We start from the raw sequence: 25,829 nt of genomic DNA on the forward strand, positions 1-25,829 counted from the left end.
ATGTATGTGTGTGTGTACGTGCATGTTTATGAAAATTTCAAGTTCTAAATAACTGATGTTAAATTAATTTTTAAATATAACTCTAAGTTGAAACTCCCTTATGTTGGTTTGAGTTAGAAGGTAGTCTGGGTGATTGAGAGAGGTAAATTTGATGTTCATAATCCTGAGTTTCAAAAAATGTAGGTTTCAATACATTATATAAAAACATTAAAGTTAAAAAGCAAGATGAAACTAAAGATTTTAACAAATTTTTATTCAAGTACTTGAAAAAAATTCTCATAAATTTTCAATTACTGTGCTATCAACTGGAGTATAAAAATAGTTTTTGAGTCATAGAAATTTCATGTTACAGGGGATAACCTCTTTCATATAACAGAACTATTAAGGGACTTTCACAAGATAATATAACTAATTGAGTACAGCCAGATTAGAATATGGATCTATTTAGTCTTAATAATTTAGGATACATCAAATAATATTATATAAGTAAATTTCTTTTACTCAGTTTATACAACCCAGTTTAATAAATGCTGAATGCAAGGGAATGAATTCTTTTAAATTGGTTGAATGTCACTCCAGGATGATTTTCTCTCCTAGAAATGTATACTTCAGCATTAATAGTTCAAAAATGCATATGTTAGTCACAAAGAGACATTTCTATGTTTGGGTAAAATGTCACACATGCCTCAGACTGGTGCCGAGTCATTTCAAGGTAAAGCATTTGGTTGAATTTGAGAAAAGCTATAAGTTTTTGGGTTAATAGTTAATCACTTAAACTGATTAATGGGTGTTAATTAGCTTATGTGTAGGTCAGTCATTCTGAATGCTATGTGACATGAAAACGATTCAGTTAATAATGTAACTAATGTTATGATAAGGTTGAGAAAAAGACGTTGAACAAATACTCATTCATAAATCTTAGACAGAAGAAAAGCCAGAGCAAACTTCCAGCTATGCAACATAAGAAACAGGGACATGAATTTGGTTTCCAGATCCTCTTTTAACTGCCTCTTCTACTTAGCTGTAGATTACTGGGTCAACTGTATAATTCAATCAGTTGGAATTTGTTAAACGGTGAAGTGTGTTGTTTGTTTACGAGTATGTGAGTATGTATTTTCATGCATGTATGTTTGCCTGGGTGTAGTGTTTTTATGTCTGTAGAGTTTACTTCAGCTAAAATAAGTCAAGCATAGTGTGGTTTTTATCTACGGGTTATCCCCATGATCTTCATATCTGTCCTTAAATATGCCAAATGGCAAATTTGAAAAATTTGGAAAAATACAATATTTCTATCAAAACCATTTTTAGGTAATAGCTACCAAGCACTTCTAGTCACCTATTTATTTATTTTAATGTTAGAAAAATATGCTTTTCACTTGTAACGCTGGCACCACAAAAGGGAAGAGGGAGAGTTGCATATTGAAGATATTGAATAAAGCGAAGCACAGGATGGAGACAGAAAATAGACTGGTGAATGAAGCATGAAAAAGAGGGAGCAAGCCCATTTTCTGCATTTTCTAAATGTTTCTGAGATCAAATGCCTTATATTTTAGACTCCTTTAAATTTCTGAGTGTTTAGTAGATAGCAAAGTGGCTACTCAATGGATAAATTTCTCAGCTGCGGGAGCTCAGCAAACAGCAGTCTCTCAGCTTGCTGCCCTCTTCCTGTCTTCAATATCACCATCTTCCAAGGTAACAGGCACTCTCATCTTTCCAATGAAGTCAGTAAGAAGTGGCTTTTTATCAATTGTTATTCATAGCCAGCTAACAGACAGAAGAGAGGGGAAAGGTCATTGGCCCTTACTTGATTTAGGACTTCTCTGAAAGTCCCCTTTCAGGGCAAGATTTTGCAAATGTGCCATTAGCACATGGCCATTCTGTAATGGAACTTTGAATTGTTTAGTTCTGTTGACCAGCTTTCCCTCCCAGAAAAGTAGACATTAAAGAAAGTGAAATATGAACTGGAAGGTATCTCAGGGCATCTGGACTAGACCTCTCTTGTTTTCTGATATCTTTGCTTCGAACTGTTCTATGCCATGCTTGCTCTCCCTCACACCCCCGGCACCGCTTGATGGGTCACATGCCCAGCCTCTCCTTTTCCATTGCTACAACCCTCGTTCAGACTGCACTCGTTACCAGCCTCCGTTATCTGCCTCTACCCATCTACTTCTCAATTCAATAATCAAAATATGCTAGCGTGATGTTAATACTTCGGAATTACTCCATCACTCTCATGGTTCAATTCTTCTATGACTCCACCAATGTCTACAAAATAATGCAATTCAAAACCTTCCCTCATCTTGCCCTGATCTACACTGAGGCATTTTATGATTATTTATCTCTATATGATTTATCCCATACTCTAAAGAAAGTATTTGCTATGAATCTATCTTTCTTATTTTCTTCTTGTTGTTGTCATTTTCCTGTAACTTTCCTACATTGCTAGTTCCAACCAATCTTAAGTTTAAATTCCTCCTAAAATCCTTTTCTAATTCTACCAAGTAAAAATAATATCTTCTCTAAATTCATTTCCCTTTTGCTTTATTCATACTCTCCTTAGGGAATTTACTAATTTTGTATGCTAAAACCATTTGCATAGTATTATACTGTGTGTGTGTGTATGCAGGTGTGTGGGTTTGTGTGCACACGCACCATATTTTTAGGACTAAGGAGAATAATTATGATTATCCTCAGAGAAGCATAAAAGGCCTTAGACAAATTCAATACCCAGCCCTGATAATAATAAATAATCCAATTCAAAATGATTGCTTAACAAGTTGAATGGTGTAAATAAATAGATGGATAGACAGATTGATAGAGAAATAACTGGGAATACCAAGTATAATTTGTGGTGGGCATGAAAATTGGTATCACTGCTTAAGAAAATTGTTTGACCCAGAAATTCCATTGCTAGATACAAGACCAACAGACATGGACAAAAGTGTGCATAGGAGCAATATTCTGAATAGCCACAGACTGGAAACCACACAAATATCATCAAAAATAGAATGGTAAATAAATTGTGCTGTATTCATAAATCAAAATATGCAGAATTGAAGTAACAAAAACGATTTCTACTAACAATATGAATATATTTCAAAGAGCTAATGTGGAACGGAGAAAGCTAGACATAAAAAGTACATACTTTAATTTGTTTATATAAAGTTAAAAAGTATGTGAAAGTAATCTGTGGTGAAAGCAGTTAGATTTGTGATTACAAAATGGAATGACTGGGAGGTGACAAGAGGGAGGTCCCTGGGGTGCAGGCACTCTTCTAGATTTTTTTTTAATAAATTTATTTATTTTATTTTTGGCTACATTGGGTCTTTGTTGCTGCGCGTGGGCTTTCTCTAGTTGCAGCGAACGGGGGCTACCCTTCGTTGCGGTGCATGGGCTTCTTCTCATTGCAGTGGCTTCTCTTGTTGTGGAGCACCGGCTCTAAGCGTGCAGGCTTCAGTAGTTGTGGCATGTGGGCTCAGTAGTTGTGGTGCACGGGCTTAGTTGCTCTGGGGCATGTGGGATCTTCCCGGACCAGGGCTCGAACCCATGTTCTCTGCATTGGCAGGCAGATTCTTAACCACTGCGCCACCAGGGAAGCCCTCATCTAGATTTTTGTCTGTGTCTTGTCACACAGGTGTGTTCACGTTTTAAAAAAGGTTTCAAGCTGTACACTGATCTCTGTGCATTTTACTGTATGTATGTATGCTATACCTCAATAACAAGTTCAAAATGAATAATTATTGCAATGAATCAAAATATATTGAATAAAATAAAGGAAGAATCCATGGGTTCATGAGTAATACTCAATAATTAAGAGGAGAAGAGAGCAAAATTGTACATACAGAAGAATGCCAATTACTAAACTTAGAAGTAATGGAAGAATAAGAAAACCCCCAATTTTCAGACTCCATGTAATAATTGATTCAGGTGTGTGATTAGCACTAAATAACAGGCAATTGTTTCAGTGTTTCTGTTTTATTGTTATTTTTCTAATGCAATGCTTACCCTCTGGGACCTGGATAAACAATCACGTGTGCCTGCTGGGCTGATCTGTCAGAGTCCCAGCAGACTACTGTCTGTTAAGTATATATAGTTTGTGTGTTTTGTTTGAATATAAGTGGTGAAAGTGATGGGTTTTTTTAAAAAGCAGTAGTGATTTGGGGTTTTTTTGAGTTTTGTTTTGCTATTTCATTCCATTCTTGACCAAAGCTTCCTTTAAGTCGTTTATTATGGAAAACTGTCACACTAACTTAAAGGAAGGGGTGGAGGAAATACGTAAATTGTCTTCTAAAAAATTAAATAAAATACTGACTATGTTAAAAATATGTATATATATATATACATATATAGTGTGTCTTATGAAATAAATGGATATTCAAAATGGCCAGATGAATTAAAAGCATGTGAGTTTAATTATTCTCATATAAAGATTACACCTCGACTTAAAAGTAGTGCTACTGAAGTTTCATATGACTTTCGTTTTTCTCTACATAGTTGTTTTCTTTTGATCCTTTTGTGGTTTTAATCATATTTAACCAGCAGCATATTTTAATGTGACGTGTCATCACTTTTTCTGCCATGCCTGTTTAACTTGTCCTTATGTAGCATTTATTTTCACAGAGGCCTCTGTGACTTTGCACCAGCAGGAAGAAATATTAAACCAAAAATTGTAAAGCAGCAGGGTGTAGTGCAGTACGTACAGGCCTGGGTGTCAGACAGACGGACCTAGGTTCAGATAGCAGGATTCCCACTTACTCACCAAGATACCACGTCTATAAAATGCGAATAATGAATAGTGAGGGTGGATGTGCTTTAAGCCTACTAAATAGTGCTTATTAAACTATTTTTGTCATTACCATTCCTAGAGTATAACCCAAAGGAAATTGTGCATAAGCGCATTGGTGACCTGATTCATTGGGAAGCATTTCTTTCTTATTTTTTTCTTTTTTAATAGCTTTATTGGGATATAATTCACATACCATAACATTCACCCACTTAAAGTATACTATTCGGTGATTTTTAGTATATTCACAGGGTTGTGCAACCATAACTACAATATTAGAACATTTTTCTCACCCTCAAAAGAAACTTTGTATCCTTTAGCAGTCACCTTCCATCCCTTCCATTGCCCCCAAGTCTAGGCAATCACTACTTTCTCCATATACAGATTTGCCTATTGTGGATATTTTATAAAAATGGAATCATACAATATGTGATCTTTTGTGACTGGCTTCTTTCACTTAGCATGATGTTTTTAAGGTTCTTCCACAGGAAGCATTTATTTCTAATAACAGCGATGTTAGAATGGGGCACCTCTTGTCATCTGGAAAATATTCCATAAAGGAATGGATGAAAACGGAAAGCAGAGGGGCTAGCACTCTTGCGTTCTGCTGCCACCTGTAATCGCAGGGTGGATCTTAGGACCGCAGAAGATAAAACACAAACAAACAAGCAAAAAACCTGACTGAAGAATTTAAAACCTTCTATTGCAGAGGAAGATCTTGGGTTTAAAACAACTCATTAACTATTTTGTAGCATCTTTCTTATTATTTAGGGAGCCCATATCACTGGGAAAGAAAAGCAAAGATTGTCAGCCAGAAAATAAGTTGGGAGCAAGAAAGTCTTTTATCAAGAGTTTCCATAGGCACTGAGTTTAAGATATCATGAAATGTCACAATTCGGATTAAACAAAGAATAATGTGTCATTCTATTGCAGAGCTATTTTTTGTTTAATTTTCTATTGTCTTTTGAGGGAAAAAAGCCCTATCTCTCCTGCAAAAAAAAACAAAAGCCTGGCAAAAGACTTACGAATCTTGTTCAACACTGCTATAGCGCGTCGTTTAAATTCACTTGAGCAAATGCGTTACTACTCACGACCTCTGCTTTCTTCTTTCTAGGTGCCTCCCATACTCCTTGATAAGCAGTTCTCTGAATTCACTCCGGACATTACACCCATCATTTTGGCAGCCCATACAAATAATTACGAGATAATAAAACTTTTGGTTCAGAAAGGCGTCTCGGTGCCCAGACCCCACGAGGTCCGCTGCAACTGCGTCGAATGCGTGTCCAGCTCGGATGTGGACAGTCTCCGCCACTCCCGCTCCAGACTCAACATCTACAAGGCCCTGGCCAGCCCCTCTCTTATCGCCCTGTCCAGTGAAGACCCTTTTCTCACGGCCTTTCAGTTAAGTTGGGAGCTCCAGGAACTGAGTAAGGTGGAAAATGAATTCAAGTCAGAGTATGAGGAGCTGTCACGACAGTGCAAACAATTTGCTAAGGACCTACTGGATCAGACAAGAAGTTCCCGCGAGCTGGAAATCATTCTTAATTACCGCGATGACAACAGTCTCCTAGAAGAACAAAGTGGAAATGATCTCGCGAGACTCAAATTGGCCATTAAGTACCGTCAGAAAGAGGTGAGTTTTGCCAGACTTTATCCATCAAAATGCCACAGAATTTAAATGGCAGTGAGGGAAATTGGTACTCCAAAATTAGATTGGGTGTTTAAAGCATTTTCTGTTTAACTGTAAGTGGATGATATTTATTGTTTGCCAGATTACTGATGATGAAACAGATTGAAGAGTGGCGGTAAGTAGGTTAATAATTAGTAATGGTTTTTGACATCTGTGTTAAAATGTACACATTTAATGGTGTGTGATGGTAAAACTAATGAATTTTAGAATCTCTGCACTAAGAGTTCTAGTTCTGCCATTTATAAGTTTTGCTACATTAGAGGGTCACACAGATCTCCTTGAGTTTTGGTTTTCTCATCTGCTTAATGGACTTAATATTTATATTTGATTATATATATATATTTCTTTATACATATAAAATATTTTACTCACAGACTTGTAGGAAGTGTAAAATGAGTGGATGTGTGTGAAGGCTCTTAGTAAATTATAAGGTACAATCCTAATAAAATACATTATTAGAAGTTATTAATAAAGGAAAGCCTTTAGTCCAACAGCAGATGAAAATACTAAAACTTCCTTCATGTCTGGCTTAGTTCTTGATTTGTCAGGAATGAGAAGTTAAGAAGTCAATTGCAAATTGCACAAGAGTAATAAATTTTTCATTAGAGTTCCATGGATTGGAATATTAAATAAGGAAAATTCAGGTCTATTACACTTATCACCTAGTGTAATTGTTTTTTGTTTCCATCACTGATTTTGAGTAAGTTCTCAAAAATCTATTTACTTCTACCTCCAGAAAATATTGGTTTTCTTTTGATTGGTGAATTATAGTAATTGTTCTAGAACAAAAGTTGGAAAAAACTATGTATGTAATATAAGATGAAAAAGAAAGAGAAAAAGAAGCTTCTGAAAAAAATGTATTCATTTTTTTTTTAACTTGGCCCTAAATATTCTACATTAGCACTGGCTGCTTTATCTATTGCTACTTACTAAATACTTAAGATTGAAGATACCTGAAATTGCTTCTTTGAGTTTTTCCTGTAGTTCTTTGGCCAGTTTTCATGGGAGCCTAAAAGTAATTAACAATCTTTTCCCTGAACAACAAAGGAAACAGCTTCTTTCCTGTGCATTCCCACTGATTCTAAAATCACATGTACTAGTATCAACTCATTTTTTTAGGGTATTGTGTTTAGGACTCAGGGCTCTTTTTTTTTTAAGAGACTAGAATAATTTTAATATGAAACTAGAAGAAATTGATGAAAAATTTCACTTGATTAAAGATTGTAGAACACTAAATATGAAACTTACAAATACACCAGATAGATTTAATTGATATTTATAGGACATTCCATCCAAAAACAGCAGATTACACTTTCTTATCAAGTGCACACGGAACATTCTCCAGGATAGATCACATCTTGGGTCACAAATCAAGCCTCAGTAAATTTAAGAAAATTGAAATCATATCAAGCATCTTTTCTGACCACAACACTATAAGATTAGAAATGAATTACAGGGAAAAAAACGTAAAAAACACAAACATATGGAGGCTAAACAATACGTTACTAAATAACCAAGAGATCACTGAAGAAATCAGAGGAAATCAAAAAATACCTAGAGACAAATGACAATGAAAACACGACAATCCAAAACCTATGGGATGCAGCAAAAGCAGTTCTAAGAGGGAAGTTTATAGCTATACAAGCCTACCTCAAGAAACAAGAAAAATCTCAAATAAACAATCTAACCTTACACCTGAAGGAACTAGAGAAAGAAGAACAAACAAAACCCAAAGTTAGCAGAACGAAAGAAATCATAAAGATCAGAGCAGAAATAAATGAAATAGAAACAAAGAAAACAATAGCAAAGATCAATAAAACTAAAACCTGGTTCTTTGAGAAGATAAACAAAATTGATAAACCATTAGCCAGACTCATCAAGAAAAAGAGGGAGAGGACTCAAATCAATAAAGTTAGAAATGAAAAAGGAGAAGTTACAACAGACACCGCAGAAATACAAAGCATCCTAAGAGACTACTACAAGCAACTCTATGCCAATAAGATGGACAACCTGGAAGAAATGGACAAATTCTTAGAAAGGTATAACCTTCCAAGACTGAACCAGGAAGAAATAGAAAATATGAAAAGACCAATCACAAGTAATGAAGTTGAAACTGTGATTAAAAATCTTCCAACAAACAAAAGTCCAGGACCAGATGGCTTCACAGGTGAATTCCATCAAACATTTAGAGAAGAGCTAACACCCATCCTTCTCAAACTCTTCCAAAAAATTGCAGAGGAAGGAACACTCCCAAACTCATTCTATGAGGCCACCATCACCCTGATACCAAAACCAGACAAAGATACTACAAAAAAAGAAAATTACAGACCAATATCACTGATGAATATAGATGCAAAAATCCTCAACAAAATACTAGCAGACAGAATCCAACAACACATTAAAAGGATCATACACACACACAAAAAAAGAAAGAAACTTACAAGTAATTGCATGCATTAGAACTAATAAAGCATTACATATACATTGTTCTCTGTTTTGTTCTTGAGCCACGAAAAATATTCATTCCTACTGAACATTTTTTTCTTTGCTTAGGTTCTTTTGTATATTTTAGGAATATACAAAGCAAACACAACTTCAAAGCCTATTGAACAAAAGCCACAAATTTAGTCCCTAGCTAGATACGTCAGAATCAAAGCAATAGAAAGCATTTGGTAATTTCTAACACTTCTTTCAAGATGCTTATACTTTTTACTCATATGAAGTTTTGGAATTGGAAGGTGATAGAACCTAACATTGCAGCAGGGTAAGGGAAGGCTAAAAACATATAACATGTAATAAGAAAATAAGAATTAGTAATGTCTTTTAAAAGATACATTTTTAAAAGACCCTGCCTTTGCATTTTCTATTTTAATCTTTTGCGATTACACTGGAGAAAAAAATTAAAATTCTTACAGAGTTGTTCTGGAGTATCTTTCGTTCAATATTAAAGAGCATATTTCCCTGGAGTTGACAATTTTTCCAGAGCAAAGTAATGTTGGATGGCTAATAGCATTATAAAATCGAGAATAAGATTTTACTTTCATATAAATTCTTTGAAATCATAGGTTGTGTTTTATGAAACATATTGCTAAATGATTCAGAAATTATTGATTTCAAAATATTTAAGATCTTCTAGTAGGATCATGTGTCTTAAATGAAACTCTGCTTTAACATAAATGTCTTGCCTTGTTACCATTTAACCACAAGTTTTCCTTATTTCAGTCTACAAAAGATTGAGGTTTGTCTTTGGTCCATCTCTTACATTTTTGGAATACCTTCCCATTAATCTTCACATGGCTGAGTCCTACTCAGTCTTTAAAGTTCATCTCAGGTCTCTGCTCCCCCAGGGAGATTCCATGAAGCAATCCCCCTCCATACAGTCTCTGGGATAAATGCCTTCATTATGCACATTCTAGATCTCATTGTATTGCTACATTTCACTTGCCTTCTCTAGGCTGTGAATGTCAGGAACACATCTGTCTCATTCACCAGTCCTACCTCAGTACTTGATAGAGAAAAGATGCTCCATGTGAATTGATCTCAATATGTTCAATATGAATGCACTTGAATGAAGTTACAGAATTTCTTAGTTCTGGAAGGCTCCCTGCATGTTTCTTTGCCTGATTAATTTGCAGTGTTTAGGTTAATAATGGAAAGCAATGAAATGCATTATTTTTTGTGAAAAGACTGTAGTCACTCCCCGTATAGCTCTTCAAATTAAAGTGAAAAAAATAATATCTACATAGTAAACAGTATATGTTCTTTTAAATTTACTTTTCCCTTTCATGAAGGTATGTCAACCATTTTGCAACATTAACTTTAAACTTTGGTACTAATCTGGGTTCTCTCTTAGAAATTAAGGAATTTGTTAAGGAAGAAGTAGATAAATCAACATTTGGAGAGCCCTGTACTCATACCTTTTTATCCCATCCTGGAGCAATGAGAGAAATATGAAGTGATTCATGTCAATCAGATGCCTTCAATAGCATGATGCATTGTATTGATTCCAAATATTCCATAACACAGCTCTTTAAAGCTCTCAAGATTTGTGGTTTTATGTTTCTTGATTTATTCAAAACTCCTTGTTGTGGAATCAAGAAACAAACCTCCTGTCAGAAAGGATACATAGGGGGTAGAATTCAGGGTCAGTAGAATCACAGAGGATAAAAAACTCTAATACCACCAGGGGGTCCCCTGGATAGGAGAGAAGGGGAGGTAAAGGGCAAGGCACCAGAAGAGTGCTGGGTAATGGGAGAGCAGTGATATAATGAATGGGGCAGAAGCAAAAGAAATTTGTTTTCTTAAAACTTCATAGGGCTGAACTTTTTTGGTATTTCATAAGCTTTGTTTTGTTATGTTATAAACTCTCTATTGATAAGTTTATCATGCCAAATTTTTTTAATTCAAATTTCATTAGAAAAGAGTCAATAAATGGCAGTATAAATTCAAACTTGCTACTGGCTGAATTTCATATTAAAAACAAATTAAAAATACTACTCATGTTCCATATGTACCTGAAATCTACATGGGAAACTCCTTCTGGAGATCTGTAGTCAGATGCCATTTGGTGCTTCTGGTAGTGGTTGAGGAAAAATAGCATCTATATGTATACATATATTTTAATTTGCAGCTACCAACCCTCAAGGATGTACCATTGCCCATCTCCACCAAAAAGAAAAAAAAAATCACAGAGAAATCAATAATAATGTTGCTTCCTAGCTGTTACGTCAGAACCTTGGGATTGTGTTGGCAAACAATGGCTCTCTCCTCTTAAATCCATTGGATTCTGGTGACAGCCATGTAAGAGCTTTGCATTTGCTACAAATGGGGCACGAAGAGCTGACCTTTGTTAACCATTGGTTGTCTTTGAATCTTTTGTTTTCTTCCTTTTCCACTCTTATTCAAGTCTAGGATGTCTAAGATATACCTTTCATATTTTCTTGTGTCTGTTAAATTCCACATGAGAGTATGGATAATTTGGAGGGAAAAAATGTCTCATACTATGGAGATATTGTCTCATGGACATCAAATAACTATAATAGAAGAATAGCAAAGAGAGCACTTCTGGGGAGAAAAATGAGAAAAGGTACTGCATACAGTGTTCCCCTCCATAACTGAGATTTTTCTGCTGAAATAACTTCGAGAGTCATTCATATAAGTAAATATGGTGATGCCTTTGCCTTAGTTTACTTTACTTAACACATACTGGGTTATTTGAATTCGATTTGATATTATTTACCACGTTCCTCCCCTTTTTCTCTCTTCTCTATTTTGAACTGTTTTGAAAACATTCATGTTTTTCAGATCTCTTCTTAAATACTACTTTCTCTGGGAAGCCTTCCCTTTGAGTTCCTAACTCAAAATTAATCATTAGTTTTCTCTTGCTATGACAGCAACACTGCTTTATTGCAAGTGCTGTTTTGCTTCCTATTTGTTTTCATGTTTTGTTTCTCCAGTTGAACACCTTGCCCTTAGTCTTACCTCCTTCAATCCATTGCCTACCACACCACTAAAGGGTCTTTGTTTTGTTTTGTGTTTTAGGAAAAGTAAATCTAGGGATAAGTTTTCCAGGCATAGCACTGAAAGTCCACAGTCTTGGAGAACCCCTCGGTTTGGTCATCATAAATCTGAGCGTATGAGCTCTGTGTGAAGCATTGCAGTGTTTCTCTCACTCTCTCATGTAAAGTACAGGTGTCACCGCTGCTTTATATGAAGTCTGCCTAAATCATCAATTTCATCTTTCACCATCACTACTTATAGTTCACATTTCAGCCAAATGGAAACACTCATAATACAATTGTACTCTTTTACCCCATTGGGCCTTTCCACCCAGGAGCCTCTTAACATAAAAAGACCTCTGCCCTGTTTCACATTGCTTGCCTATTGTCATGGGTTTCATCCGGACCACAGTAGAATCGCCTGGGAGGTTTTTAAAACACTGCACTGCTGCTTCTATCCCAACACTCAGGACAGTTACACCAGAACCCCTGGAAGTGTGGTGGCATTTTTTTTAAAACTACCCAGATGATTCTCATGTGCAGTCAAGGTTGAGTAAGTACTACTTGAAATTATCTATCAAAGTTTAACTCATGAATTAAAACTTCTTTAGATTTCCTTGACTTTCTCAAGTAGAGAAGACAGTGGTCACCAAATGTGATCATCAGAAGCACCTGGGCAGCTTTTAGAAAAAACTGTCTCAGCCCCACATGCAGAAATTCGCCTTCAGTAAGTCCTTGCATTTGTGGCACAGCACAGAGGTCCTCTCAAGTTCTTCCCATCTCTCCACCCGCCCTATTATGGTTGCCCGGACCCCAATACCCTCCCCTCTTCTTAAGGTCTATCCTGCTGGTAACAGGATTCTTAGGGCTTTCATTTCTTTATTTCCTCTATCTGCAAAGTAAGACTCAAGATTTAGGTAGGAAAAAAATCCTACTTAGAAAGGTGAAGTAGACCTAAGGAAATGAAAAGATGGAGGGGAAGGGGTCATACATTAATATCCCCCTGTCATGTGATAGAGAAATAAAAACTTTCCATCTGAGTGTGCATACTGTAGCCACACCTTCTTTCAGGTAAATTTCTGGCCATCTGAGAACTATTGGAAAGATGTCTTTTTGTTGGTATCGAGTAACTCATCTCTGTATCATTGAAATAAAATATCGTATGAAACACATGAAGCCTGTGAAATGGATATACTCCTCTTTTCTGCTCCTAATCAGGTATGTGATGTTAGACCAATTATCCTTTAAGTTTTTGTTTTCTCACCTTTAAAATAGGAAAATACTGCCTACTTCATAGGTCAGTAGTTAAGATGAAGCATGACAATACAAGTCCAGATCTAGGCATACTTCCTGGCATATTTGTCCATTGAAGAGGAGCTATCTATTATATTTAGTTATTACTGTTATTATCATTGTTTTTGCTTATACCCTCATGGACCCTCAGTATAAAAAGCTAAGTGCATTTGCTATGAAGCAAATGCGGCTTCATTATTAAATGTTTTAATATTTGTACTGAATATTATCTAGGCCTCGTGGGTTGAATTGCACTTTTGAATTGGGAGTTTGGGATTGACACATACAAACTGCTAAAAATAAATAAATTAATTAATTAATAGGAAAAATTTTAAGTTTATCCTCTTACAGTCTATTGTTATAATCAGTATGCTAAACTGTTTATATTAAAAAGACATTCTCATCAAAAATGTATAATGTATAAACTTTATCTCAGACCCTAGGGTTGTCCATGCTCTAATTCTTACATTATCAGCTTTCAAAAGTTACTTAGATTATATACTACACACTTGATTTTAATTTGTCCTTCTGCCTTGCATTTTTAAAGTATATTTTAGGTGGTTGATTATGTATGCCCTTTGAACCTGACTGCTACATGCTACACCTCAGAATCAGGAACTGATATCATAGCAGAGCTCATCAAAAATGCCAGACATATGATAGGGTTTTAATACATGAGGCTACACTGAGTGACGTAAATAATTAGGAGACTTGTAAAAGGGATAAAAAACAACATGTCTTTAGCTTACTTTCCTCTTCCTCTGTTCTCCGGAGCACACTCATTGACCAGTTTCTGGGCCCTGCCTCTCTGTCCTCCAAGCAAGTGCCCACACCGGCTGTTGCTAGGCAAAGGCAAAACACAATCAATGCTCCCAAGGCCTCAGCCCAGCCCCCTCCTGGGGACCAAACATTTCAGCACCTGCCACTGGATAATGGATGAAGCAAATGCCTGTTCAGGACTTGTCAGCCCGGCTGACAGAACTATGACAGGTCATTAGGCATTTAATTTAACACTAGGATTTTAGAGCTCGGAATTCAATCCCCATGAGTTTCTTTACAGCTAATTAATGACATGAAACCACTTTTCCTAATTCATATCCGAAAGTGATTGTTTCTGTTTCTTCCACAATTAAATATGAAATTGTATATGTCCACAACATTGTATAACTTCAGCCTTTTAAACTGCACTGATTAGAGTGTGATAAATGTATATCTTCCAAAACATAAAATAGCAATTTTTAACTTTAAGTTAGATATAAAACATAGCTTGTATTTGATACTGCTTTAATAAATACAAAAAGGAAACGATTCAGGAATTTATTTTTAAAGAGGTATATTCTTCTGTTCACCTAATAAAAATGCATTGCGTCAGCAGGATAAACAACTCTTTCCAAAGTAGCCTTCATTTGCCCCAGACATAAACTAAAGACATTAGGTTAGTTTGGGATTGACATGTATACACCACTATATTTAAAATAGATAACCAACAAGGACCTACTGTATAGCAAAGGGAACTCTGCTCAATACTCTGTAATAACCTAAATGGGAAAAGAATTTGAAAAGAATAGATGTATGTATATGTATAACTGAATCACTTTGCTATACACCTGAAACTAGCACAACATTGTAAATCAACTATAGTCCAGTGTAATATAAAATTTTAAAAAAACATTAGGTTAATGATAGTATCTTTGAAAAATTTCACGGTGAATTAGAAACCTCTTGGTCCTCCAGTGAATTACTTTTCTGTATAAAACTGGTGCTTCTGACTCCATGATGATTGACAAACAAGGGTAACAATAATATCAGCTCTTTTTCATTATTCAGATCTGATCATTTCATTTGTCAGTGATGAAGAACAATTTCTTTTGTTCCTTTTGCAAAAAATTCACATTTTGGGGGGGCCATGCATCTTGCAGGATCTTAGTTCCAAGACCAGGGATAGAACCTGTGCCCCCTGCAGTAGAAGCGCGGAGTCCTAACCACTGGACCGCCAGGGAATTTCCCCAAATTCACATTTAAATTTGAGGGTTATTTTCATTTGGGTCATTATTTAATGTTTCATATCTTCTCTGTCACTCATCACGAAACAAAATTAAGAATCACCACTTTTTGAAATTATGGATTTAACAGCTTATCCCAACCCACACATTTCCTGGAAAATACAAAAACCCAATAGGTTGTCTTCTAGAACTTTATGGAACAGAAACATAAAGTCCTGCTCAAGATCCCTTATAAATTATGGGAATAAGAGGGAGCTTTTAAACTTCTCCTTACCCTCATTTTCCTTCGACCATATGAGGTATATTTACATTTTTTTCTCAATAAAGATGGGTTGTTTTTTGTCTCAATTCTTGGAAACAGAAACATACAGTAAAACCCTCTAGGATGTATGACACCTGTGCTATAATTTGGTGATTCGTGATTCTGAAGCTGAATTCTAAAGCTGCGTGTTTACAGATTGCTTCTAGGTAATATAGAACTGGGAAAGCAATCCCATAAAGTCATATTTTTATTCTTTGAGTCACACTCTGTTCCCTTTTCCCCTTCAGCTTTAGGGAGCACTCAGTGGCATGCCCTCTGCTGCCACAGAAAAATACTAAAATACTAAGACCTGTTTCCTTTATGGTTTTTACCTTCATCTGCCCCGTTGCCAGCTCCCTGCATGTTGTAAGAAGGCCTGCTTTTCCTCATTCCAAAACACAACTTCAGTTTTAAATGTGGGGCACTATTGCTGTTTTTCTCCATGGCATTCTCTGGGCTCAGTGATTTCCCCCAGGTGGCTCTGAAACATGCAGCCCAGAACCACTTTTCATCCTTTGCCACATTCTCCTCTAATATCAGGGCATGGGGGGAGCTGGAAATCTTGTTGGCAGCTGCTATTAAGTAAACATGTGGGGAACCTAGTGGATGGGCTTAGGGAGCTCTGGCCAAGAGCTGCTCTTTCTCTCTCCAAGTGCAAGTCCACATGTGCTTGCAGGGTGTCTGCTCTACGCCAGAGACAGAGGACAGCAAAATGAGAAGACAGCAAGCCCTAGGCCAGGTTTGGATTTCTTCCAGAAGTGTCCTAGAGCCTAGAATTTTATTCTTGCTTAGGTAATACAATGAAGTCCGTGTGTGTGTGCGTACTGCAGTACTTAATCAAGCAGAAAATGCTGGCTGTAAGCTAAAAATACCTTTGTAGCTAGATTGCACTAACGTTTTACATGCTACCTTCCTCATTTATGACATTTTCCTCATTTTCTTTCCTCCTTCCCTCCCTGTCCTCCTTCCTTATTAGCCCCTTCACTCACTTATTTAAGAGAGCCTTTACTATTTGCTGCTTGCTGGTGATGCTGAAATCAAAGACAAATGCCTTGCCCTCAAACAACTACCAGATTATTAGGGATGGAAGAAAGGTTAACACAACTGTCACAGTGTGGGTTACAGAGGCTGTGGCAGAGCTGCCTTCCTGGAGCCCAGGAAAATGCCTCCTAATTTGGTCTGAAGGTTTTAGGGGAGGCTTCCTGAAGAAGAAAGTGGCTTAATTGAGTTTCCATGGAAAACCAGGAGTCATCCAGGCAGAGAAGTTACAAAAAGTCATTACGGGAAGAAACACCATGTACAGATGCAGGGAGGCCAAAAAGAGGATGGAGGATGGAGAATCCCTTCATTACTATTTTTTTAAATTAAGGTCCATCTGATTCATTTTTAAAAATTGGAGTATAGTTGATTTACAATGTTGTGTTAGTTTCAGGGGTACAGCAAAGTGATTCTGTTATACATATATATTCTTTTATATATGTATTCTTTATATATTCTTTTTCAGATTCTTTTCCATTATAGGTTATTACAAGATATTAAATATAGTTTCCTGTGCTATATGGTAGGTTCTTGTTGTTTATTTTATATATAGTAGTGTGAATCTGCTAATCCCAGACTCCTGATTTATACCTTCCCCCTTCCCCTTTAGTAACCATAAATTTGTTTTTTATGTCTGTGGGTCTGTTTCTGTTTTGTAAATAAGTTCATTTGTATCACGTTTTATGGTTCCACACTAAGTGATATCGCATGATATTTGTCTTTCTCGGTCTGACTTACTTCAGTCAGTATGATCATTGCTAGGTCCATCCATGTTGCTGCAAATGGCATGATTTCATTCTTTTTTATGGCTGAGTAGTATTCCATTGTATATATGTACCACATCTTCTTATCAATTCCTTTGCCAATGGACATTTAGGTTGCTTCCATGTCCTGGCTATTGTAAATACTGCTGCTATGCACATTGGGGTGTGTGTATCTTTTCAAATTATAGTTTTGTCTGATATATGCCCAGGAGTGTGATTGCTGAATCATATGGTAGCTCTATTTTTAGTTTTTTGAGGAACCTCCGTACTGTTCCCCATAGTGGCTGCACCAATTTGCATTCCCACCAACAGTGCAAGAGGGTTCCCTTCTCTCCACACCCTCTCCAGCATTTATTGTTTGTGGATTTGTCGATGATGGCCATTCTGACCGGTGTGAGGTGATACCTCATTGTAGTTTTGATTTGCATTTCTCCAATAATTAGGGATGTTGAGCATCTTTTCATGTGCCTCTTGGTCATCTGTATGTCTTCTTTGGAGAAATATCTATTTAGGTCTTCTGCGCATTTTTGATTGGGTTTTTTTTTTTTGGTTTTTTTTGACACTGACCTGTTATGAGCTGTTTGTATATTTTGGAAATAAGCCCTTGTCGGTCACATCGTTTGCAAATATTTTCTCCCATTCTGTAGATTGTCTTTTTGTTTTGTTTATGGTTTCCTTTGCTGTGCAAAAGCTTTTAAGTTTAATTAGATCCCATTTGTTTATTTTTGCTTTTATTTCCATTACTCTAGGAGATGGATCCAAAAAAATATTGCTGTGATTTATGGCAAAGAGTGTTCTGCCTATGTTTTCCTTTAGGAGTTTTAAAGAATCCCTTCATTCTTTCTGCCCTCATTCCCACCCTGTGGCCTCTGCTTTAGCCTTTCACTCTGCCTGGCACTCATGGATGGCTTCTGTATCAGGTCTCAGTTCATATTATCACCTTCCCAGCAAAGATCCAGAATACCCACCTAATCACTGCCCTCTTCCTTCACCCTTTATTGTCAGGCATTCCCTTTACATCACAATGTTGTTATCATGGCGTTTATCACAGCCCGAAAATATTCTGTTTATTTGTGTGTTTAATTATTTTTATCTGTCTTTCTTCACCTATATCTGTTATCTTGTCTGACTTCATTATCAGTGAAAGCCTAGTGCTTGGAATAGTGCTTAGGACATAGGAGTGCTAAATAAATGATCATAAATCAGAGGAGTGGCAGGAGTTGAGATTAGAGAAGATGACAAAGAATAGGTTGTAAAGGGATCAGCAATCCTCAGGATCAGGGCTTTCCTAAAATCTGTGAAATTTAATCATGGTTTAAGTATATAAATCCATATAATCTTTATTATTTTCTCAAACTGCTGTTGCCCAGAGATGAACTCATTATCTTCCCCTTTAAGCCTGGCTCTTCTTCTGTCATCTCTGTTCGAGTATAAGGCCTTCCCAGTTACTCATGCTAGAAATCTGAGACTCCTCCTTGATTATTTTATATGCATCACCTCCCAAAGTTTGATGTGGTAGATTAAAGATGGCTTCAGTTGAGAGATACCATCTAATTACCCTTCTCCTCGATCAGAGCCTGCCTGAACCAATAGAATGCAAGAGAAGTGACTTTCTGTAACATCCCAGGCTTGGTTGTAAAAAGCCTTGCAGCTTCCACTTATGCTCTCTGGCAGCCCTGAGGTGCCGTGTGAGAAGTCTGACTGTCCTATAAAGGCCATCACACCAGAGAGGCCGTGGGTACACACTCTTGCTGATTGTCGCACCTGAGCCCAGCCTTCCAACCCTTCACTCCAGTGACAAGACTTACAAGAGAAGTGAACTTGGACCTTCTTTACACTCCCACACCAGGCCATCCTCTAGCTGGATACTGCTGAGTAACTTCTGTTGATGCCATGTGAAACAGAAGAATCAACCAGCTGAGTCCTGCCCAAATTCCTGTTCTACTGTTATGGACTGAATGTTGTGTCCCCCTAAAATTCATCTGTTGACACCTAACCCCCAATATGATGATATTTGGAAGTGAGACCTTTGGCAGGTGATTAGGTCAGGAGGATGGAGCCCTCATGAATAGGATCAGTGCCCTTATACAAGAGACCCCAGAGAGATCTCTAATCCTCTCACTACCATGTGAGGACACAGCAAGAAGACAGGCCCTCACCAGACACCAAATCTGTAGCACCCTGATCTTGGACTTTCTGGCCTCCAGAACTGTGAGAAGTAAATGTTTCTTGTTTAAGCTACCCAGTCTATAGTACTTTGTTAGAACAGCCTGAACTGACTAAGGCATGCACAAAATTGTGAAATATTAAATATACATTGTTGTTTTAAACCAGTAAGTTTTGGAGCGTAGATCATTGAGGTTCTTGTAAACCACCAGAGCCTGCCCATCTTATTGCCCATTATATTCCCTAATATTTCCCAAATTATTTCCTCCCTTCCAGCCTTACTCCTCCTGCCCTCTTTAATGAAGTCTTAGACTAGTGTGTCTCACCCAGTTTCCCTGCATCCGTGGCTCCAATCTCGTTCCATCCAAAATCACACCACACTTCAGAATTTTTAATATTTAAACATTCCCCCCAGTAAAATTTTTAATTTTTTAAGTATATTCATATTGTGGCATAACCATCACCACCATCCATCTCCAAAACTTTTTCATCTTCCCAAACTGAAACTCTTTACCCATTAAGCAGTAAGTCCACATTCACCCCTCTCCCCTGCACCTGGCAACAACCATCCTGCTTTCTGTCTCTACAAGTCTGACTAATCTAGATTCCTTATATAAGTGGAATCATATACTCTCTGTCCTTTTGTGTCTGGCTTATTTCACTTGCATAGTATCTTCAAGTTTACCCATGTTGTGCATGTATCAAAATTTCATCCCTGCATGTATTTCACTGTATGTGTATACACTGTATATACATTGTATGAATAATATTTCACTGTATGTATATACCACATTCTGTTTATCTGTTAATCTATTGATGGACATTTGGGCAGTTTCCACCTCTTGGCTACTGTGAATAATGCTGCTCTATTATGTTATTTTAAAACTGTAACCTGGTTTCCTATCCCTTACTTTGTACATCCCATAAAATAAAACCCAGTCTCCTCAACAGGGTAGATGATATCTGGGCACTGACTTCCTGCCCAGACTCATCTCTCACCCCTTCCTGCCTTTTGCTGTATGCTCAGCAATTCCAGATTGCTGTTATTTCCTCTCCTGTGCTGTGATCTGTGAACGTTACCCCTGTAAACTTTCTTGTTATTTTATTACCTTGAAATACAACCATTACCTCTGGCTGGATCCTACTCCCTGTTCAAGATGTTAAGCCTCGGCTTCAGAAAGGTCCCACATTTGCTCTCTCAGGCTGGGTTTGCACTCCCTCTTCTATGTCTGGAGCATGCACATTTACCACTTTATAATTTCCTTTTTACATTTCTTTCCCCTTCATAAGACTGTGAGCTCCTGAAGCCAAGAACTGTACTTTTTTTTTTTTTTTTTTGCTATAGTCAGCATCTGTGATGGCACCGGCATGTGGTATATGAGCTCAACAAATGTTTTTTCTGCCAGTCGATGCATTTTTATAATACCTTGTTAGTAGTCCTTCTAAAGGATTTTGTGTGGCACAATAACTTGATCATTGGTGAGAAGAAAGTAACAAAGCTTTGTGTGTAATTTCTGTTGATTGCCCCCCTATGTTAATGACACTGGTAAATTCTACAAGGAGAGACAAAAACAGTAGACAGCTCCCTTGGGAGTAGGGAAGGGGAGATACTACTTAAATAATATTTAGGCAAACATATCAAAAATACAATTGTTTTGTATGAGTTTGCTTTGAATTATTTTAAGTAAAGAATGAATTTTTAATAAAATAAAATACTTTTAATAATATTGATAAATTTCTATCTTTATTCCTTATACAGATTGACTTTTATCTGTTCAAACAAGCATTGTTGTAAATATTACACACATAGCATTGATCGTGTGATTACAGTTTAGGTGCCAGGAAGCTGTAACAGCTATTAACATATAACTGAGATATTGTTGTATTGAACCTTTTTATTTTTTGTCCTTCCTATGTACCTTCTCATCTTTTCCATTCTGTTTTTGCTTACTGTTTTATCATTTCTTCATGGCCTACCAGTTGCTAATACAACTCTGGCTGGGTCTTTGGCTCCAGAGGCAGAGTTTTGAGTTTTGCAGCTTTTTCTCTTAAGGAAAAATAATCAGTATCCCAGGACACATAAGCATCCTTGGCTTTGAGATAAGGCCAGTAATCTAGCTTCTGTGTGGTGACTGTGTGGATTGGGTGTCTGAAAATCTTGGCAACCCATTTCGGAAAGGGCAATGAGTGAATATGCAAGCAAGTCTGTTATCCAAGGATACTGGAGAATGGAGAGATATAAAAAATAATGCTAATAACATTCCATACAGTTGAATTTTAAGTGGCAACATTTTTTTGTTTAAAACGTAAACAGTTCATATGAGAATCATTGGCTGAAAATGTACAATGTTATGTATTATCTCTTTTTTAAACAAAATTCACAGAACATAACCTTTTCTTTATAATTCAGAGCTTCGGAATGAACCTCAGTTACTGTACGCTATGATCTAGTTGTAAGTTTAGGATTTTTTTAAATGCTGATATTAATAGCTATTTAGGCCTATATAAAAGTATAGCAGAAATGTGTCCTTTACATAGTTTTGAAGTCTCTCTCCTCAGCATCAGACTTCCAGCTATCAGTTCTGGAGAGTGCTGATTCAGCTGCCTTTTTATATTTATTGATTTTAATCAATTTCATACTAAGCAACCCAATAACCACTCCAGGTAGAAGTGTTGGAAAACATAGTCAAAACTGTCCCAGGGCTTGAGGACGCCTCCATAAATATGATGCATAAGATTTAATGTCTTAATGCTGTGATACTATTCAACTTCTTTGAGAAGAAGAAAATAACAGCCTTATTGCTCAGCTTGTCAAGCCCAAAGCCAAGAACAGAATCAGCTTTCTCTCTACCAGGAATGGCTCGTATCTGGAATCCTCTTTCCTCCTAAGATCCATGGTAGATATTTGCATTGTGTTTTAGTGGCTGCTTTAAGAATTGCAAGATATACCTTTATTAGTTTTCTCTTGCTGCTTTATTAGTTTTCTCTTGCTGCTTGTATAGTAGCTCAAAACACCACAGGTGTATTATTTGCAGTTCTATATGTCAAATTTGACACAGGTCTCATGGGCTAATACTGAGTATTGGCAAGCCTCATTCATTCTGGAAGCTACAGTTGAGACTCAGTTTCCTTGCCTTTTCCAGCTTCTAGAGGCTTTCCACATTCCTTGGCTCATGAACGTCTTTTTCTATCTCTAAGGTCAGCAATAGCAAAAGGTTTAGTCCTTCCCATGAGCATCACTCTGGCCTCCTCTTCTACCTCCATTTTTCATCTTTTAAAGACCCTCTGACTACATTGGGCCCCCCTGGATAATCCCGGATAATTTCCCAATTTTAAGGTTAGCTGATTAGCAATCTTAATACCATCTGCCACCTAATTCGTCCTTGCCATGGAACATAACATATTTACAAGTTCTGGGACTTAGGATGTGGACATCTTTGGGGGGCCATTCTTATGTCTACTACAATGCCTTTAATTTTTCACAATCTATTTAGAGTTCATATTGTATAATTTCATGTAAAATGTAGAAGCTTTGCCCCAGAACAGTCTCATTTACCCCATACAACTGACCTTTGTGCTCTAGTTACAGGAACATTCCATATATTACAAACCTCACAAGACAGTGTTTTAATTTTTGCCTTAAATATTGGCATGTACATTTTTTAAATCATAAGAAAAAAAATTTTTTTTTATCTATTTGCATTTTATGTTTTTCATTCCTTCCTGATGATCTGAGTTTTCCTGTGGAATCATTTCCTTTCAACCAGAAGAATTCTTAGCATATTTACCAACTGATATTCTTAGTTTTCTTTTATCTGAAAATGTCTTTGTTTCTCCTTCATCCTTGAAGAAGGTTTTTGCCGATTATAGATTTCTGCATTGACAGTTTTTGCCTTTCTCTTTCAGGCTTTTTATTGGCCTCCATAATTTCTGATGAAAAGGCAGCAATAATTTTAATTTGCTGTTTCCCTCTATGTAATGTGCCTTTTTTTTAGGCAACTTTTAAGATTGCCTTATTATTCTTTACTTTTTAGAAATTTGAATATTATGTACCCTAGCATGGTTTTCTTCATTTTTATCCTGTTTGAGGTTTTCTGAGCTTCTTAAATCTGTAAATTGATTTCCTTCACCAATTTGGGGAAAATGTAGGCTGTTATCTTCAAATATCCTTTTGCTGACTCATTCTCTTTCTCTTATTCTTCTGAGGCTTCAATGATACCTTTTGATATTGTTCCACAGATTCTTGAGGTTGTATTCATTTATTTCATTTTTTTTCTTTTTTTTCTTCAGATGGGATAATTTCTATTGATCTTTCATCACATTGATTTACTCTTTCCTCTGTCATCCCCATTTTACTGTAATGTCCATTCAGTAATATTTTTAAATTTTAGATATTTTATTTCTCAGCTGTAAGCTTTCCACTTGGCTTTTATATAGTTTCTCTTTCTCTGCTGAGATTTCTTATGTTTTTATTTATTTTGACCATATATTTCTTTGCCTTCTGGAGCAGAGTAATAATAGGTGCTCTAAAGTCCTTGTCTGCTAGTTTGCCATGTGAATCATCCAGGGGTCAGCCTTCACTGATTGTCTTTTCTCTTGAGAATGGGTCACATTTCCTTGGTTCTTTTTATATAGAGAAATTTTGCACTGTATCCTGGATATTGTAAAAGTTGTATTGTGGAGACTGTAGATCCTGTTATGATCATCTGTTTTTTGGTTTCTTTTTTAATTTAGAAACCAATTTCCTTAAATCTTATGTCAGTTCTTCGTCCAGCCACTTTAGTGAGGCAGTCTGCAGTCTGCCCTACACATGCATAGTTCAGGGTTCTACACAGAATTTAGGAATCCTAATCCCTGGTTCTCTCCTTTCTGGAATTTGCTCTTCAATTTCCATCAGCTCTGGTTGCCCTAGACACTGTCATCTATTTCTTCAGGCTAGAATAATTCAGATTTGTTCAAAGTCTTTGCCACTCCATATTATACCACAGTGGTTATAAATATATGATAGACAGATAGATAGATAGATAGATAGATAGATAGATAGATAGATAGATAGACAGATAGACCCACTTCACTTTCCTGGTCCTTTCTTCCAAGTTTTGACTCTTCCAGAATCTGTCTGTATTTTTTTTTTCATTTTTCAGAACTGTAGGCTAGTTTTTCACGGTATTTTATAAAAGTTATAGTTCATTTTCAAGAGGGTTGGTCTATGTATTAGTCTGCTAGGGCTGCCATAACAATGTACTACAGATGGTAAAAACAACTTAATTTTCTCACAAACTCTGGAGGCTAGAAGTCTGAGATCAAACTGTCAACAAAACTGGGGTTTTTTTGAGACCTCTCTCCTTGGCTTGTAGATGACTGTTTTCTCCCTCTGTCTTCACATGGTCTCCCCTCTTACCTCATTTAACTTTATTACTTCTTTAAAAACACTATCTCCAAACAGTCATATTTTGAGTTACTGCAGTTTAGGATTTTAACATATGAATCTTAAGCATCTTGAACACAGGTTAGCTCACAACAGTATATAAGGAAATTTTTCAGCCATACCAGAACTTAAACTCACCCATGGCTATTAGGGATATTGGACAAGATACATGTTTCCTCTGAATTCTAATTTAGTCTCAGACTCCTGTTCAGTATATGTTCCAGGCCCCCATTACTAATAAACTTGTGTTGGCATGCAAGATAAAATATATTTTCCATCCCTGTTCCAACATACTCACAATATCTACAATGTCCACTATAATGTTAATTTCTAAAATTAAGTCTTTATTGCTACCTAAATGCAATCTACACTAACTCATAAATATCAATATAACAAGCATGAGTGTTTTCTCTCCATTATGCCTCATGTCCAATAACCAACTTTTGTTGAATTTTTCTTCATAATGTCTCTTGGATCTGTCCCTGCCTCTGAACTGAAACATCAGACACGGAATTTCATTGCTCACTGTTCTCTATCTAAAACTTTCCAGTGGCTCTCAAATTTCACTCTGAATATAGCCAAAATCTTTACAGTGCTCTCTGAGTTTGAAAACCAAGTTCTCACTATTTTATTAACTATATCACATACTTATGTATTATGTGTCATTTTTTTTGTTTGTTTTGTTGCCTATTTCCTCCAACAGAAAGAATACTACACCAAGACAGTTTATCATTTGTGTTCATTGCAAAATCTGAGAGTTTAGAATACAACCTAGATTCTGAAAGATGGCTAAACATATTTGCTGAATTAATCTGAATGAATGTATTATTTGCTTTCCCATTATTCTTTCTCTTATTGAAATGAT

General features: G+C 36.5%; 1 protein-coding gene across 6 annotated transcripts in view; it reads left to right on the forward strand.

Annotated features, from left to right (window-relative positions):
• Nucleotides 1-25,829, forward strand: part of TRPC4 (transient receptor potential cation channel subfamily C member 4) — a 119,897-nt gene that overhangs the window by 23,825 nt on the left and 70,243 nt on the right. For 5 of the 6 annotated variants that reach the window (XM_061170640.1, XM_061170641.1, XM_061170642.1 and 2 more), the window contains exon 2: nucleotides 5,898-6,416. The exons of the other annotated variant lie outside the window; for it this stretch is intronic. In XM_061170640.1, coding sequence (XP_061026623.1) covers nucleotides 5,898-6,416 — 519 coding nt within the window. The remainder of the gene's footprint in view (nucleotides 1-5,897; nucleotides 6,417-25,829) is intronic. 6 annotated transcript variants of the gene reach the window in all.

Source organism: Eubalaena glacialis, chromosome 16 (genome assembly GCF_028564815.1).
Source record: "Eubalaena glacialis isolate mEubGla1 chromosome 16, mEubGla1.1.hap2.+ XY, whole genome shotgun sequence".
NCBI classification, from domain to species: Eukaryota; Metazoa; Chordata; class Mammalia; order Artiodactyla; family Balaenidae; genus Eubalaena; species Eubalaena glacialis.